Source organism: Phyllobates terribilis, unplaced genomic scaffold (assembly GCF_046119375.1).
Source record: "Phyllobates terribilis strain yellow unplaced genomic scaffold, ASM4611937v1 Scaffold_12__6_contigs__length_324123572, whole genome shotgun sequence".
In the NCBI taxonomy this organism is placed as follows: domain Eukaryota; kingdom Metazoa; phylum Chordata; class Amphibia; order Anura; family Dendrobatidae; genus Phyllobates; species Phyllobates terribilis.
Genome location: NW_027362772.1, coordinates 87,122,614 through 87,139,570, shown reverse-complemented (window position 1 = coordinate 87,139,570; position 16,957 = coordinate 87,122,614). Strand labels below are relative to the sequence as shown.

Genomic DNA, 16,957 nt, shown 5'->3' with positions numbered 1-16,957 from the left:
TGATAGCACCGGGGTGATGTGAGGTGGTGTGGAGGTGATGTCTGATGGCTCCGGGGTGATGTGAGGTGGTGTGGAGGTGATGTCTGATGGCACCGGGGTGATGTGAGGTGGTGTGGAGGTGATGTCTGATAGCACCGGGGTGATGTGAGGTGGTGTGGGGGTGATGTCTGATAGCACCGGGGTGATGTGAGGTGGTGTGGAGGTGATGTCTGATGGCTCCGGGGTGATGTGAGGTGGTGTGGGGGTGATGTCTGATGGCACCGGGGTGATGTGAGGTGGTGTGGAGGTGATGTCTGATGGCTCCGGGGTGATGTGAGGTGGTGTGGAGGTGATGTCTGATAGCACCGGGGTGATGTGAGGTGGTGTGGGGGTGATGTCTGATGGCTCCGGGGTGATGTGAGGTGGTGTGGAGGTGATGTCTGATGGCACCGGGGTGATGTGAGGTGGTGTGGGGGTGATGTCTGATGGCACCGGGGTGATGTGAGGTGGTGTGGAGGTGATGTCTGATGGCTCCGGGGTGATGTGAGGTGGTGTGGAGGTGATGTCTGATGGCACCGGGGTGATGTGTGGGGGTGATGTCTGATGGCTCCGGGGTGATGTGAGGTGGTGTGGGGGTGATGTCTGATGGCTCCGGGGTGATGTGAGGTGGTGTGGGGGTGATGTCTGATGGCACCGGGGTGATGTGAGGTGGTGTGGAGGTGATGTCTGATGGCTCCGGGGTGATGTGAGGTGGTGTGGAGGTGATGTCTGATGGCTCCGGGGTGATGTGAGGTGGTGTGGAGGTGATGTCTGATGGCACCGGGGTGATGTGAGGTGGTGTGGAGGTGATGTCTGATGGCACCGGGGTGATGTGTTGGGGTGATGTCTGATGGCTCCGGGGTGATGTGAGGTGGTGTGGAGGTGATGTCTGATGGCTCCGGGGTGATGTGAGGTGGTGTGGAGGTGATGTCTGATGGCACCGGGGTGATGTGTGGGGGTGATGTCTGATGGCTCCGGGGTGATGTGAGGTGGTGTGGGGGTGATGTCTGATGGCTCCGGGGTGATGTGAGGTGGTGTGGGGGTGATGTCTGATGGCACCGGGGTGATGTGAGGTGGTGTGGGGGTGATGTCTGATGGCACTGGGATGATGTGAGGTGGTGTGGAGGTGATGTCGGATGGCACCGGGGTGATGTGAGGTGGTGTGGAGGTGATGTCTGATGGCTCCGGGGTGATGTGAGGTGGTGTGGAGGTGATGTCTGATGGCTCCGGGGTGATGTGAGGTGGTGTGGGGGTGATGTCTGATGGCTCCGGGGTGATGTGAGGTGGTATGGGGGTGATGTCTGATGGCACCGGGGTGATGTGAGGTGGTGTGGGGGTGATGTCTGATGGCTCCGGGGTGATGTGTGGGGGTGATGTCTGATGGCTCCGGGGTGATGTGAGGTGGTGTGGGGGTGATGTCTGATGGCTCCGGGGTGATGTGAGGTGGTGTGGAGGTGATGTCTGATGGCACCGGGGTGATGTGAGGTGGTGTGGGGGTGATGTCTGATGGCTCCGGGGTGATGTGAGGTGGTGTGGAGGTGATGTCTGATGGCTCCGGGGTGATGTGAGGTGGTGTGGAGGTGATGTCTGATGGCTCCGGGGTGATGTGAGGTGGTGTGGAGGTGATGTCTGATGGCACCGGGGTGATGTGAGGTGGTGTGGAGGTGATGTCTGATGGCTCCGGGGTGATGTGAGGTGGTGTGGGGGTGATGTCTGATGGCTCCGGGGTGATGTGAGGTGGTGTGGGGGTGATGTCTGATGGCTCCGGGGTGATGTGAGGTGGTGTGGAGGTGATGTCTGATGGCTCCGGGGTGATGTGTGGGGGTGATGTCTGATGGCACTGGGATGATGTGAGGTGGTGTGGAGGTGATGTCTGATGGCTCCGGGGTGATGTGAGGTGGTGTGGAGGTGATGTCTGATGGCACCGGGGTGATGTGAGGTGGTGTGGAGGTGATGTCTGATGGCTCCGGGGTGATGTGAGGTGGTGTGGAGGTGATGTCTGATGGCACCGGGGTGATGTGAGGTGGTGTGGGGGTGATGTCTGATGGCTCCGGGGTGATGTGAGGTGGTGTGGAGGTGATGTCTGATGGCTCCGGGGTGATGTGAGGTGGTGTGGAGGTGATGTCTGATGGCTCCGGGGTGATGTGAAGTGGTGTGGAGGTGATGTCTGATGGCTCCGGGGTGATGTGAGGTGGTGTGGAGGTGATGTCTGATAGCACCGGGGTGATGTGAGGTGGTGCGGAGGTGATGTCTGATGGCACCGGGGTGATGTGAGGTGGTGTGGAGGTGATGTCTGATGGCACCGGGGTGATGTGAGGTGGTGTGGAGGTGATGTCTGATGGCTCCGGGGTGATGTGAGGTGGTGTGGAGGTGATGTCTGATGGCTCCGGGGTGATGTGAGGTGGTGTGGAGGTGATGTCTGATGGCTCCGGGGTGATGTGAGGTGGTGTGGGGGTGATGTCTGATGGCTCCGGGGTGATGTGAGGTGGTGTGGAGGTGATGTCTGATGGCTCCGGGGTGATGTGAAGTGGTGTGGGGGTGATGTCTGATAGCACCGGGGTGATGTGAGGTGGTGTGGAGGTGATGTCTGATGGCTCCGGGGTGATGTGAGGTGGTGTGGAGGTGATGTCTGATGGCTCCGGGGTGATGTGAGGTGGTGTGGAGGTGATGTCTGATGGCTCCGGGGTGATGTGAGGTGGTGTGGAGGTGATGTCTGATGGCTCCGGGGTGGTGTGGAGGTGATGTCTGATGGCACCGGGGTGATGTGAGGTGGTGTGGAGGTGATGTCTGATGGCTCCGGGGTGATGTGAGGTGGTGTGGAGGTGATGTCTGATGGCTCCGGGGTGGTGTGGAGGTGATGTCTGATGGCACCGGGGTGATGTGAGGTGGTGTGGAGGTGATGTCTGATGGCTCCGGGGTGGTGTGGAGGTGATGTCTGATGGCACCGGGGTGATGTGAGGTGGTGTGGAGGTGATGTCTGATGGCTCCGGGGTGATGTGAGGTGGTGTGGAGGTGATGTCTGATGGCTCCGGGGTGATGTGAGGTGGTGTGGAGGTGATGTCTGATGGCTCCGGGGTGATGTGAGGTGGTGTGGAGGTGATGTCTGATGGCACCGGGGTGATGTGTGGGGGTGATGTCTGATGGCTCCGGGGTGATGTGAGGTGGTGTGGAGGTGATGTCTGATAGCACCGGGGTGATGTGAGGTGGTGTGGAGGTGATGTCTGATGGCACCGGGGTGATGTGAGGTGGTGTGGGGGTGATGTCTGATGGCACCGGGGTGATGTGAGGTGGTGTGGAGGTGATGTCTGATGGCTCCGGGGTGATGTGAGGTGGTGTGGAGGTGATGTCTGATGGCTCCGGGGTGATGTGAGGTGGTGTGGAGGTGATGTCTGATGGCTCCGGGGTGATGTGAGGTGGTGTGGGGGTGATGTCTGATGGCTCCGGGGTGATGTGAGGTGGTGTGGAGGTGATGTCTGATGGCTCCGGGGTGATGTGAGGTGGTGTGGGGGTGATGTCTGATGGCACCGGGGTGATGTGAGGTGGTGTGGGGGTGATGTCTGATGGCTCCGGGGTGATGTGAGGTGGTGTGGAGGTGATGTCTGATGGCTCCGGGGTGATGTGAGGTGGTGTGGAGGTGATGTCTGATGGCTCCGGGGTGATGTGAGGTGGTGTGGAGGTGATGTCTGATGGCTCCGGGGTGATGTGAGGTGGTGTGGAGGTGATGTCTGATGGCACCGGGGTGATGTGAGGTGGTGTGGAGGTGATGTCTGATGGCTCCGGGGTGATGTGAGGTGGTGTGGAGGTGATGTCTGATGGCTCCGGGGTGATGTGAGGTGGTGTGGAGGTGATGTCTGATGGCTCCGGGGTGATGTGAGGTGGTGTGGAGGTGATGTCTGATGGCTCCGGGGTGATGTGAGGTGGTGTGGGGGTGATGTCTGATGGCTCCGGGGTGATGTGAGGTGGTGTGGAGGTGATGTCTGATGGCTCCGGGGTGATGTGAGGTGGTGTGGAGGTGATGTCTGATGGCTCCGGGGTGATGTGAGGTGGTGTGGAGGTGATGTCTGATGGCTCCGGGGTGATGTGAGGTGGTGTGGAGGTGATGTCTGATGGCTCCGGGGTGATGTGAGGTGGTGTGGGGGTGATGTCTGATGGCTCCGGGGTGGTGTGGAGGTGATGTCTGATAGCACCGGGGTGATGTGAGGTGGTGTGGGGGTGATGTCTGATGGCACCGGGGTGATGTGAGGTGGTGTGGGGGTGATGTCTGATGGCTCCGGGGTGATGTGAGGTGGTGTGGAGGTGATGTCTGATGGCTCCGGGGTGATGTGAGGTGGTGTGGAGGTGATGTCTGATGGCACCGGGGTGATGTGAGGTGGTGTGGGGGTGATGTCTGATGGCTCCGGGGTGATGTGAGGTGGTGTGGAGGTGATGTCTGATGGCACCGGGGTGATGTGAGGTGGTGTGGGGGTGATGTCTGATGGCTCCGGGGTGATGTGAGGTGGTGTGGGGGTGATGTCTGATGGCTCCGGGGTGATGTGTGGGGGTGATGTCTGATGGCTCCGGGGTGATGTGAGGTGGTGTGGAGGTGATGTCTGATGGCACCGGGGTGATGTGAGGTGGTGTGGAGGTGATGTCTGATGGCTCCGGGATGATGTGAGGTGGTGTGGAGGTGATGTCTGATGGCACCGGGATGATGTGAGGTGGTGTGGAGGTGATGTCTGATGGCTCCGGGGTGATGTGAGGTGGTGTGGGGGTGATGTCTGATGGCTCCGGGGTGATGTGAGGTGGTGTGGGGGTGATGTCTGATGGCTCCGGAGTGATGTGAGGTGGTGTGGAGGTGATGTCTGATAGCACCGGGGTGATGTGAGGTGGTGTGGAGGTGATGTCTGATAGCACCGGGGTGATGTGAGGTGGTGTGGGGGTGATGTCTGATGGCTCCGGGGTGATGTGAGGTGGTGTGGGGGTGATGTCTGATGGCTCCGGGGTGATGTGAGGTGGTGTGGAGGCGATGTCTGATGGCACCGGGGTGATGTGAGGTGGTGTGGGGGTGATGTCTGATAGCACCGGGGTGATGTGAGGTGGTGTGGAGGTGATGTCTGATGGCACCGGGGTGATGTGAGGTGGTGTGGGGGTGATGTCTGATAGCACCGGGGTGATGTGAGGTGGTGTGGGGGTGATGTCTGATAGCACCGGGGTGATGTGAGGTGGTGTGGAGGTGATGTCTGATGGCACCGGGGTGATGTGAGGTGGTGTGGAGGTGATATCTGATAGCACCGGGGTGATGTGAGGTGGTGTGGAGGTGATGTCTGATAGCACCGGGGTGATGTGAGGTGGTGTGGGGGTGATGTCTGATGGCTCCGGGGTGATGTGAGGTGGTGTGGGGGTGATGTCTGATAGCACCGGGGTGATGTGAGGTGGTGTGGAGGTGATGTCTGATAGCACCGGGGTGATGTGAGGTGGTGTGGAGGTGATGTCTGATAGCACCGGGGTGATGTGAGGTGGTGTGGGGGTGATGTCTGATAGCACCGGGGTGATGTGAGGTGGTGTGGAGGTGATGTCTGATAGCACCGGGGTGATGTGAGGTGGTGTGAAGGTGATGTCTGATAGCACCGGGGTGATGTGAGGTGGTGTGGAGGTGATGTCTGATGGCTCCGGGGTGATGTGAGGTGGTGTGGGGGTGATGTCTGATGGCTCCGGGGTGATGTGAGGTGGTGTGGGGGTGATGCTGGATGGCTCCGGGGTGATGTGAGGTGGTGTGGAGGTGATGTCTGATGGCTCCGGGGTGATGTGAGGTGGTGTGGAGGTGATGTCTGATGGCTCCGGGGTGATGTGAGGTGGTGTGGAGGTGATGTCTGATGGCACCGGGGTGATGTGAGGTGGTGTGGAGGTGATGTCTGATGGCTCCGGGGTGATGTGAGGTGGTGTGGGGGTGATGCTGGATGGCTCCGGGGTGATGTGAGGTGGTGTGGAGGTGATGTCTGATGGCTCCGGGGTGATGTGAGGTGGTGTGGAGGTGATGTCTGATGGCTCCGGGGTGATGTGAGGTGGTGTGGAGGTGATGTCTGATGGCTCCGGGGTGATGTGAGGTGGTGTGGAGGTGATGTCTGATGGCTCCGGGGTGATGTGAGGTGGTGTGGAGGTGATGTCTGATGGCTCCGGGGTGATGTGAGGTGGTGTGGAGGTGATGTCTGATGGCACCGGGGTGATGTGAGGTGGTGTGGAGGTGATGTCTGATGGCTCCGGGGTGATGTGAGGTGGTGTGGGGGTGATGCTGGATGGCTCCGGGGTGATGTGAGGTGGTGTGGAGGTGATGTCTGATGGCTCCGGGGTGATGTGAGGTGGTGTGGAGGTGATGTCTGATGGCTCCGGGGTGATGTGAGGTGGTGTGGAGGTGATGTCTGATGGCTCCGGGGTGATGTGAGGTGGTGTGGAGGTGATGTCTGATGGCTCCGGGGTGATGTGAGGTGGTGTGGGGGTGATGCTGGATGGCTCCGGGGTGATGTGAGGTGGTGTGGAGGTGATGTCTGATGGCACCGGGGTGATGTGAGGTGGTGTGGGGGTGATGTCTGATGGCTCCGGGGTGATGTGAGGTGGTGTGGAGGTGATGTCTGATGGCACCGGGGTGATGTGAGGTGGTGTGGGGGTGTTGTCTGATGGCTCCGGGGTGATGTGAGGTGGTGTGGGCGTGATGTCTGATGGCTCCGGGGTGATGTGAGGTGGTGTGGAGGTGATGTCTGATGGCTCCGGGGTGATGTGAGGTGGTGTGGAGGTGATGTCTGATGGCTCCGGGGTGATGTGAGGTGGTGTGGAGGTGATGTCTGAAGGCTCCGGGGTGATGTGAGGTGGTGTGGAGGTGATGTCTGATGGCACCGAGGTGGTGTGGGGGTGATGTCTGATAGCACCGGGGTGATGTGAGGTGGTGCGGAGGTGATGTCTGATGGCTCCGGGGTGATGTGAGGTGGTGTGGAGGTGATGTCTGATAGCACCGGGGTGATGTGAGGTGGTGTGGAGGTGATGTCTGATGGCTCCGGGGTGATGTGAGGTGGTGTGGAGGTGATGTCTGATGGCTCCGGGGTGATGTGAGGTGGTGTGGGGGTGATGTCTGATGGCTCCGGGGTGATGTGAGGTGGTGTGGAGGTGATGTCTGATGGCTCCGGGGTGATGTGAGGTGGTGTGGGGGTGATGTCTGATGGCTCCGGGGTGATGTGAGGTGGTGTGGAGGTGATGTCTGATGGCTCCGGGGTGATGTGAGGTGGTGTGGAGGTGATGTCTGATGGCTCCGGGGTGATGTGAGGTGGTGTGGAGGTGATGTCTGATGGCTCCGGGGTGATGTGAGGTGGTGTGGGGGTGATGTCTGATGGCTCCAGGGTGATGTGAGGTGGTGTGGAGGTGATGTCTGATAGCACCGGGGTGATGTGAGGTGGTGTGGAGGTGATGTCTGATGGCACCGGGGTGATGTGAGGTGGTGTGGGGGTGATGTCTGATGGCACCGGGGTGATGTGAGGTGGTGTGGAGGTGATGTCTGATGGCTCCGGGGTGATGTGAGGTGGTGTGGGGGTGATGTCTGATGGCTCCGGGGTGATGTGAGGTGGTGTGGAGGTGATGTCTGATGGCTCCGGGGTGATGTGAGGTGGTGTGGGGGTGATGTCTGATGGCACCGGGGTGATGTGAGGTGGTGTGGAGGTGATGTCTGATGGCTCCGGGGTGATGTGAGGTGGTGTGGGGGTGATGTCTGATGGCACCGGGGTGATGTGAGGTGGTGTGGAGGTGATGTCTGATGGCTCCGGGGTGATGTGAGGTGGTGTGGAGGTGATGTCTGATGGCTCCGGGGTGATGTGAGGTGGTGTGGAGGTGATGTCTGATGGCACCGGGGTGATGTGTGGGGGTGATGTCTGATGGCTCCGGGGTGATGTGTGGGGGTGATGTCTGATGGCTCCGGGGTGATGTGAGGTGGTGTGGAGGTGATGTCTGATGGCACCGGGGTGATGTGAGGTGGTGTGGAGGTGATGTCTGATGGCTCCGGGGTGATGTGAGGTGGTGTGGAGGTGATGTCTGATGGCTCCGGGGTGATGTGAGGTGGTGTGGGGGTGATGTCTGATGGCTCCGGGGTGATGTGAGGTGGTGTGGAGGTGATGTCTGATGGCTCCGGGGTGATGTGAGGTGGTGTGGAGGTGATGTCTGATGGCTCCGGGGTGATGTGAGGTGGTGTGGAGGTGATGTCTGATGGCACCGGGGTGATGTGAGGTGGTGTGGGGATGATGTCTGATGGCTCCGGGGTGATGTGTGGGGGTGATGTCTGATGGCTCCGGGGTGATGTGAGGTGGTGTGGAGGTGATGTCTGATGGCACCCGGGTGATGTGAGGTGGTGTGGGGGTGATGTCTGATGGCTCCGGGGTGATGTGAGGTGGTGTGGAGGTGATGTCTGATGGCACCGGGGTGATGTGAGGTGGTGTGGGGGTGATGTCTGATGGCTCCGGGGTGATGTGTGGGGGTGATGTCTGATGGCTCCGGGGTGATGTGAGGTGGTGTGGAGGTGATGTCTGATGGCACCGGTGTGATGTGAGGTGGTGTGGAGGTGATGTCTGATGGCTCCGGGGTGATGTGAGGTGGTGTGGAGGTGATGTCTGATGGCCCCGGGGTGATGTGAGGTGGTGTGGAGGTGATGTCTGATGGCTCCGGGGTGATGTGAGGTGGTGTGGAGGTGATGTCTCATGGCTCCGGGGTGATGTGAGGTGGTGTGGGGGTGATGTCTGATGGCTCCGGGGTGATGTGAGGTGGTGTGGGGGTGATGTCTGATGGCTCCGGGGTGATGTGAGGTGGTGTGGGGGTGATGCTGGATGGCTCCGGGGTGATGTGAGGTGGTGTGGAGGTGATGTCTGATGGCTCCGGGATGATGTGAGGTGGTGTGGAGGTGATGTCTGATGGCTCCGGGGTGATGTGAGGTGGTGTGGAGGTGATGTCTGATGGCTCCGGGGTGATGTGAGGTGGTGTGGAGGTGATGTCTGATGGCTCCGGGATGATGTGAGGTGGTGTGGAGGTGATGTCTGATGGCTCCGGGGTGATGTGAGGTGGTGTGGAGGTGATGTCTGATGGCTCCGGGGTGATGTGAGGTGGTGTGGAGGTGATGTCTGATGGCACCGGGGTGATGTGAGGTGGTGTGGAGGTGATGTCTGATGGCTCCGGGGTGATGTGAGGTGGTGTGGGGGTGATGTCTGATGGCTCCGGGGTGATGTGAGGTGGTGTGGAGGTGATGTCTGATGGCTCCGGGGTGATGTGAGGTGGTGTGGAGGTGATGTCTGATGGCTCCGGGGTGATGTGAGGTGGTGTGGAGGTGATGTCTGATGGCTCCGGGGTGATGTGAGGTGGTGTGGAGGTGATGTCTGATGGCTCCGGGGTGATGTGAGGTGGTGTGGAGGTGATGTCTGATGGCACCGGGGTGATGTGAGGTGGTGTGGAGGTGATGTCTGATGGCTCCGGGGTGATGTGAGGTGGTGTGGGGGTGATGCTGGATGGCTCCGGGGTGATGTGAGGTGGTGTGGAGGTGATGTCTGATGGCTCCGGGGTGATGTGAGGTGGTGTGGAGGTGATGTCTGATGGCTCCGGGGTGATGTGAGGTGGTGTGGAGGTGATGTCTGATGGCTCCGGGGTGATGTGAGGTGGTGTGGAGGTGATGTCTGATGGCTCCGGGGTGATGTGAGGTGGTGTGGGGGTGATGCTGGATGGCTCCGGGGTGATGTGAGGTGGTGTGGAGGTGATGTCTGATGGCACCGGGGTGATGTGAGGTGGTGTGGGGGTGATGTCTGATGGCTCCGGGGTGATGTGAGGTGGTGTGGAGGTGATGTCTGATGGCACCGGGGTGATGTGAGGTGGTGTGGGGGTGTTGTCTGATGGCTCCGGGGTGATGTGAGGTGGTGTGGGCGTGATGTCTGATGGCTCCGGGGTGATGTGAGGTGGTGTGGAGGTGATGTCTGATGGCTCCGGGGTGATGTGAGGTGGTGTGGAGGTGATGTCTGATGGCTCCGGGGTGATGTGAGGTGGTGTGGAGGTGATGTCTGAAGGCTCCGGGGTGATGTGAGGTGGTGTGGAGGTGATGTCTGATGGCACCGAGGTGGTGTGGGGGTGATATCTGATAGCACCGGGGTGATGTGAGGTGGTGCGGAGGTGATGTCTGATGGCTCCGGGGTGATGTGAGGTGGTGTGGAGGTGATGTCTGATAGCACCGGGGTGATGTGAGGTGGTGTGGAGGTGATGTCTGATGGCTCCCGGGTGATGTGAGGTGGTGTGGAGGTGATGTCTGATGGCTCCGGGGTGATGTGAGGTGGTGTGGGGGTGATGTCTGATGGCTCCGGGGTGATGTGAGGTGGTGTGGAGGTGATGTCTGATGGCTCCGGGGTGATGTGAGGTGGTGTGGGGGTGATGTCTGATGGCTCCGGGGTGATGTGAGGTGGTGTGGAGGTGATGTCTGATGGCTCCGGGGTGATGTGAGGTGGTGTGGAGGTGATGTCTGATGGCTCCGGGGTGATGTGAGGTGGTGTGGAGGTGATGTCTGATGGCTCCGGGGTGATGTGAGGTGGTGTGGGGGTGATGTCTGATGGCTCCAGGGTGATGTGAGGTGGTGTGGAGGTGATGTCTGATAGCACCGGGGTGATGTGAGGTGGTGTGGAGGTGATGTCTGATGGCACCGGGGTGATGTGAGGTGGTGTGGGGGTGATGTCTGATGGCACCGGGGTGATGTGAGGTGGTGTGGAGGTGATGTCTGATGGCTCCGGGGTGATGTGAGGTGGTGTGGGGGTGATGTCTGATGGCTCCGGGGTGATGTGAGGTGGTGTGGAGGTGATGTCTGATGGCTCCGGGGTGATGTGAGGTGGTGTGGGGGTGATGTCTGATGGCACCGGGGTGATGTGAGGTGGTGTGGAGGTGATGTCTGATGGCTCCGGGGTGATGTGAGGTGGTGTGGGGGTGATGTCTGATGGCACCGGGGTGATGTGAGGTGGTGTGGAGGTGATGTCTGATGGCTCCGGGGTGATGTGAGGTGGTGTGGAGGTGATGTCTGATGGCTCCGGGGTGATGTGAGGTGGTGTGGAGGTGATGTCTGATGGCACCGGGGTGATGTGTGGGGGTGATGTCTGATGGCTCCGGGGTGATGTGTGGGGGTGATGTCTGATGGCTCCGGGGTGATGTGAGGTGGTGTGGAGGTGATGTCTGATGGCACCGGGGTGATGTGAGGTGGTGTGGAGGTGATGTCTGATGGCTCCGGGGTGATGTGAGGTGGTGTGGAGGTGATGTCTGATGGCTCCGGGGTGATGTGAGGTGGTGTGGGGGTGATGTCTGATGGCTCCGGGGTGATGTGAGGTGGTGTGGAGGTGATGTCTGATGGCTCCGGGGTGATGTGAGGTGGTGTGGAGGTGATGTCTGATGGCTCCGGGGTGATGTGAGGTGGTGTGGAGGTGATGTCTGATGGCACCGGGGTGATGTGAGGTGGTGTGGGGATGATGTCTGATGGCTCCGGGGTGATGTGTGGGGGTGATGTCTGATGGCTCCGGGGTGATGTGAGGTGGTGTGGAGGTGATGTCTGATGGCACCCGGGTGATGTGAGGTGGTGTGGGGGTGATGTCTGATGGCTCCGGGGTGATGTGAGGTGGTGTGGAGGTGATGTCTGATGGCACCGGGGTGATGTGAGGTGGTGTGGGGGTGATGTCTGATGGCTCCGGGGTGATGTGTGGGGGTGATGTCTGATGGCTCCGGGGTGATGTGAGGTGGTGTGGAGGTGATGTCTGATGGCACCGGTGTGATGTGAGGTGGTGTGGAGGTGATGTCTGATGGCTCCGGGGTGATGTGAGGTGGTGTGGAGGTGATGTCTGATGGCCCCGGGGTGATGTGAGGTGGTGTGGAGGTGATGTCTGATGGCTCCGGGGTGATGTGAGGTGGTGTGGAGGTGATGTCTCATGGCTCCGGGGTGATGTGAGGTGGTGTGGAGGTGATGTCTGATGGCTCCGGGGTGATGTGAGGTGGTGTGGGGGTGATGCTGGATGGCTCCGGGGTGATGTGAGGTGGTGTGGAGGTGATGTCTGATGGCTCCGGGGTGATGTGAGGTGGTGTGGAGGTGATGTCTGATGGCTCCGGGATGATGTGAGGTGGTGTGGAGGTGATGTCTGATGGCTCCGGGGTGATGTGAGGTGGTGTGGAGGTGATGTCTGATGGCTCCGGGGTGATGTGAGGTGGTGTGGAGGTGATGTCTGATGGCACCGGGGTGATGTGAGGTGGTGTGGAGGTGATGTCTGATGGCTCCGGGGTGATGTGAGGTGGTGTGGGGGTGATGTCTGATGGCTCCGGGGTGATGTGAGGTGGTGTGGAGGTGATGTCTGATGGCTCCGGGGTGATGTGAGGTGGTGTGGAGGTGATGTCTGATGGCTCCGGGATGATGTGAGGTGGTGTGGAGGTGATGTCTGATGGCTCCGGGGTGATGTGAGGTGGTGTGGAGGTGATGTCTGATGGCTCCGGGGTGATGTGAGGTGGTGTGGAGGTGATGTCTGATGGCACCGGGGTGATGTGAGGTGGTGTGGAGGTGATGTCTGATGGCTCCGGGGTGATGTGAGGTGGTGTGGGGGTGATGTCTGATGGCTCCGGGGTGATGTGAGGTGGTGTGGAGGTGATGTCTGATGGCTCCGGGGTGATGTGAGGTGGTGTGGAGGTGATGTCTGATGGCTCCGGGGTGATGTGAGGTGGTGTGGAGGTGATGTCTGATGGCTCCGGGGTGATGTGAGGTGGTGTGGAGGTGATGTCTGATGGCTCCGGGGTGATGTGAGGTGGTGTGGAGGTGATGTCTGATGGCTCCGGGGTGATGTGAGGTGGTGTGGAGGTGATGTCTGATGGCTCCGGGGTGATGTGAGGTGGTGTGGGGGTGATGTCTGATGGCTCCGGGGTGATGTGAGGTGGTGTGGAGGTGATGTTTGATGGCTCCGGGGTGATGTGAGGTGGTGTGGGGGTGATGTCTGATGGCACCGGGGTGATGTGAGGTGGTGTGGAGGTGATGTCTGATGGCTCCGGGGTGATGTGAGGTGGTGTGGAGGTGATGTCTGATGGCTCCGGGGTGATGTGAGGTGGTGTGGGGGTGATGTCTGATGGCTCCGGGGTGATGTGAGGTGGTGTGGAGGTGATGTCTGATGGCTCCGGGGTGATGTGAGGTGGTGTGGGGGTGATGTCTGATGGCACCGGGGTGATGTGAGGTGGTGTGGAGGTGATGTCTGATGGCTCCGGGGTGATGTGAGGTGGTGTGGGGGTGATGTCTGATGGCACCGGGGTGATGTGAGGTGGTGTGGGGGTGATGTCTGATGGCTCCGGGGTGATGTGAGGTGGTGTGGGGGTGATGTCTGATGGCTCCGGGGTGATGTGAGGTGGTGTGGAGGTGATGTCTGATGGCTCCGGGGTGATGTGAGGTGGTGTGGGGGTGATGTCTGATGGCTCCGGGGTGATGTGAGGTGGTGTGGAGGTGATGTCTGATGGCTCCGGGGTGATGTGAGGTGGTGTGGGGGTGATGTCTGATGGCACCGGGGTGATGTGAGGTGGTGTGGAGGTGATGTCTGATGGCTCCGGGGTGATGTGAGGTGGTGTGGAGGTGATGTCTGATGGCACCGGGGTGATGTGAGGTGGTGTGGGGGTGATGTCTGATGGCTCCGGGGTGATGTGAGGTGGTGTGGGGGTGATGTCTGATGGCTCCGGGGTGATGTGAGGTGGTGTGGGGGTGATGTCTGATGGCTCCGGGGTGATGTGAGGTGGTGTGGAGGTGATGTCTGATGGCACCGGGGTGATGTGAGGTGGTGTGGAGGTGATGTCTGATGGCTCCGGGATGATGTGAGGTGGTGTGGAGGTGATGTCTGATGGCTCCGGGGTGATGTGAGGTGGTGTGGGGGTGATGTCTGATGGCTCCGGGGTGATGTGAGGTGGTGTGGGGGTGATGTCTGATGGCTCCGGGGTGATGTGAGGTGGTGTGGGGGTGATGTCTGATGGCTCCGGGGTGATGTGAGGTGGTGTGGGGGTGATGTCTGATGGCTCCGGGGTGATGTGAGGTGGTGTGGGGGTGATGCTGGATGGCTCCGGGGTGATGTGAGGTGGTGTGGAGGTGATGTCTGATGGCTCCGGGGTGATGTGAAGTGGTGTGGGGGTGATGTCTGATGGCTCCGGGGTGATGTGAGGTGGTGTGGAGGTGATGTCTGATGGCTCCGAGGTGATGTGAGGTGGTGTGGAGGTGATGTCTGATGGCTCCGGGGTGATGTGAGGTGGTGTGGGGGTGATGTCTGATGGCTCCGGGGTGATGTGAGGTGGTGTGGAGGTGATGTCTGATGGCTCCGGGGTGATGTGAGGTGGTGTGGGGGTGATGTCTGATGGCTCCGGGGTGATGTGAGGTGGTGTGGAGGTGATGTCTGATAGCACCGGGGTGATGTGAGGTGGTGTGGGGGTGATGTCTGATGGCACCGGGGTGATGTGAGGTGGTGTGGAGGTGATGTCTGATGGCTCCGGGGTGATGTGAGGTGGTGTGGGGGTGATGTCTGATGGCTCCGGGGTGATGTGAGGTGGTGTGGGGGTGATGCTGGATGGCTCCGGGGTGATGTGAGGTGGTGTGGAGGTGATGTCTGATGGCTCCGGGGTGATGTGAGGTGGTGTGGAGGTGATGCTGGATGGCTCCGGGGTGATGTGAGGTGGTGTGGAGGTGATGTCTGATGGCTCCGGGATGATGTGAGGTGGTGTGGAGGTGATGTCTGATGGCTCCGGGGTGATGTGAGGTGGTGTGGGGGTGATGTCTGATGGCTCCGGGGTGATGTGAGGTGGTGTGGAGGTGATGTCTGATGGCTCCGGGGTGATGTGAGGTGGTGTGGGGGTGATGTCTGATGGCTCCGGGGTGATGTGAGGTGGTGTGGAGGTGATGTCTGATGGCTCCGGGGTGATGTGAGGTGGTGTGGGGGTGATGTCTGATGGCTCCGGGGTGATGTGAGGTGGTGTGGGGGTAATGCTGGATGGCACCGGGGTGGAGGGGGGTAGTGGCGATGTGTCCTGATGATGGCGTCCTGCTCCTCTTCTCTCTTAGGATTCACACCGGGGACCGGCCGTACAAGTGCCCGCAGCCGGGCTGTGAAAAGGCTTTCACACAACTCTCCAACCTGCAGGTTTGTGCCCGCTGCGGGGTGGGCGATACTGGGTGATGGGCGACTCTTCCGTACAACGCGCTGACTCTTATCTTTCAGTCTCACCAGCGGCAGCACAACAAAGACAAACCGTACAAGTGTCCAAACTGCTACCGGGCGTACAGCGACTCGGCCTCGCTGCAGATCCACTTGTCGGCCCACGCGGTGAAGCACGCCAAGGCGTACTGCTGCAGCATGTGCGGGCGCGCCTACACATCCGTGAGTACACCCTCTCTACTAGGTGTGACCAGTGTGGTGGGGCCCCGTGGTTCCTGTTCTCGGACCACTTATCTCTTTCTGGTGGTCCGGCTCGGGGGTGACTGTCTTCTCTTCTGCAGGAGACCTATCTGATGAAGCACATGTCCAAGCACACGGTGGTGGAGCACCTGGTGAACCACCACTCTCCTCAGCGGGCCGAGTCCCCCGGCATTCCAGTCCGAATCTCCCTTATATAAAGACCGTACGACTGAGGGTGACCAGCCGAGCGGCGCCTCTCTCCAGCCGAGCGGCGCCTCTCTCTCCAGCCGAGCGGCGCCTCTCTCTCCAGCCGAGCGGCGCCTCTCTCCAGCCGAGCGGCGCCTCTCTCTCCAGCCGAGCGGCGCCTCTCTCTCCAGCCGAGCGGCGCCTCTCTCTCCAGCCGAGCGGCGCCTCTCTCTCCAGCCGAGCGGCGCCTCTCTCTCCAGCCGAGCGGCGCCTCTCTCCAGCCGAGCGGCGCCTCTCTCTCCAGCCGAGCGGCGCCTCTCTCCAGCCGAGCGGCGCCTCTCTCTCCAGCCGAGCGGCGCCTCTCTCTCCAGCCGAGCGGCGCCTCTCTCTCCAGCCGAGCGGCGCCTCTCTCTCCAGCCGAGCGGCGCCTCTCTCTCCAGCCGAGCGGCGCCTCTCTCTCCAGACTGCAGAGCTCTTCCTCGTGTCGGGGCGGCCGTCATTCCTGGACTGAGCAGCCGCTTCGGGGGTCTCGCCCCATTTCATGGCCTCTGGATTCTCGCTGGTCGCCCTCGGGATTCCTTCTACGTGTCAGACTAGAGATGAGCGGACATTTTCCCGGGGGTCTCAGAACTTTTTGGCATGGCCGTCGTGTGGTGACGCCCCCCCCGGTCGAGCACTTTCAATCTAATTTTTTTTTTTTTTTTATGTTTCTTTTTTATCCTCCATTTTTTTTTTTTTTTTACATAAAAGAAAATAATTAAAAAAAAAAAAAAAAAAAAAAAAAAATCCTATTTATTGGCCAAGAATCCTGGTGCTGCTAATCCTGGAAAAGAGACTAAGCGGAGTCGGTGGAGGATGGGGGGGGGTGTCCCGGCCCCTCCAGGAAGCCCTGACCTTGGTGGGCAGACGTCACTCCCCCGCGGGCGGCCGTCATGTGGCGGTTATCCTCAGCGCGTGCTGGGGGGGCGCAGGGCTGCTCGTCTCCTCTCAGCTCACAGCGCAGTTGCAGTGGCATTTAGTGCTCCGCAGTTTGGGGTCATACGTGCAGCAGTAGCGGCTCTGTGCGCACCCGGATAGGGGGGACGTTCAGCTGCAGAGCGGTGGTCACATCTGCGCTCGCTGAACGGCGGCCATTGTGGAGGATAGACGGTCGGTGACGCCGGACCCTCAGCCCTCGGGGGGCACTTACCTCTCAGACTCTTTTCTCAGGACTCTCGCTCCTTCTGCCCCAGGTACTGGCCGGATCTTGGGTAACATGCTGAGTGTAGCACTTGGCATGTGTGGTTATTTCCTGTAGGTGGCAGCACTGAGGCGTTGCAGGCTGCCCTCCTTGTGTGCCC

The 16,957-nt window shown here is 60.2% G+C and overlaps 1 protein-coding gene across 2 annotated transcripts in view; it reads left to right on the top strand.

The window, feature by feature from the left end:
- The window catches only part of ZNF362 (zinc finger protein 362), a 118,840-nt gene extending 102,488 nt beyond the window's left edge, over positions 1-16,352 (top strand). For both annotated transcript variants that reach the window (XM_073656035.1, XM_073656034.1), the window contains 3 exons: positions 15,098-15,176; positions 15,255-15,413; positions 15,533-16,352. In XM_073656035.1, the coding sequence (XP_073512136.1) occupies positions 15,098-15,176; positions 15,255-15,413; positions 15,533-15,649 (355 nt within the window). In that variant the 3' untranslated portion in view covers positions 15,650-16,352. The remainder of the gene's footprint in view (positions 1-15,097; positions 15,177-15,254; positions 15,414-15,532) is intronic.
- Positions 16,353-16,957: the final 605 nt, after the last annotated feature.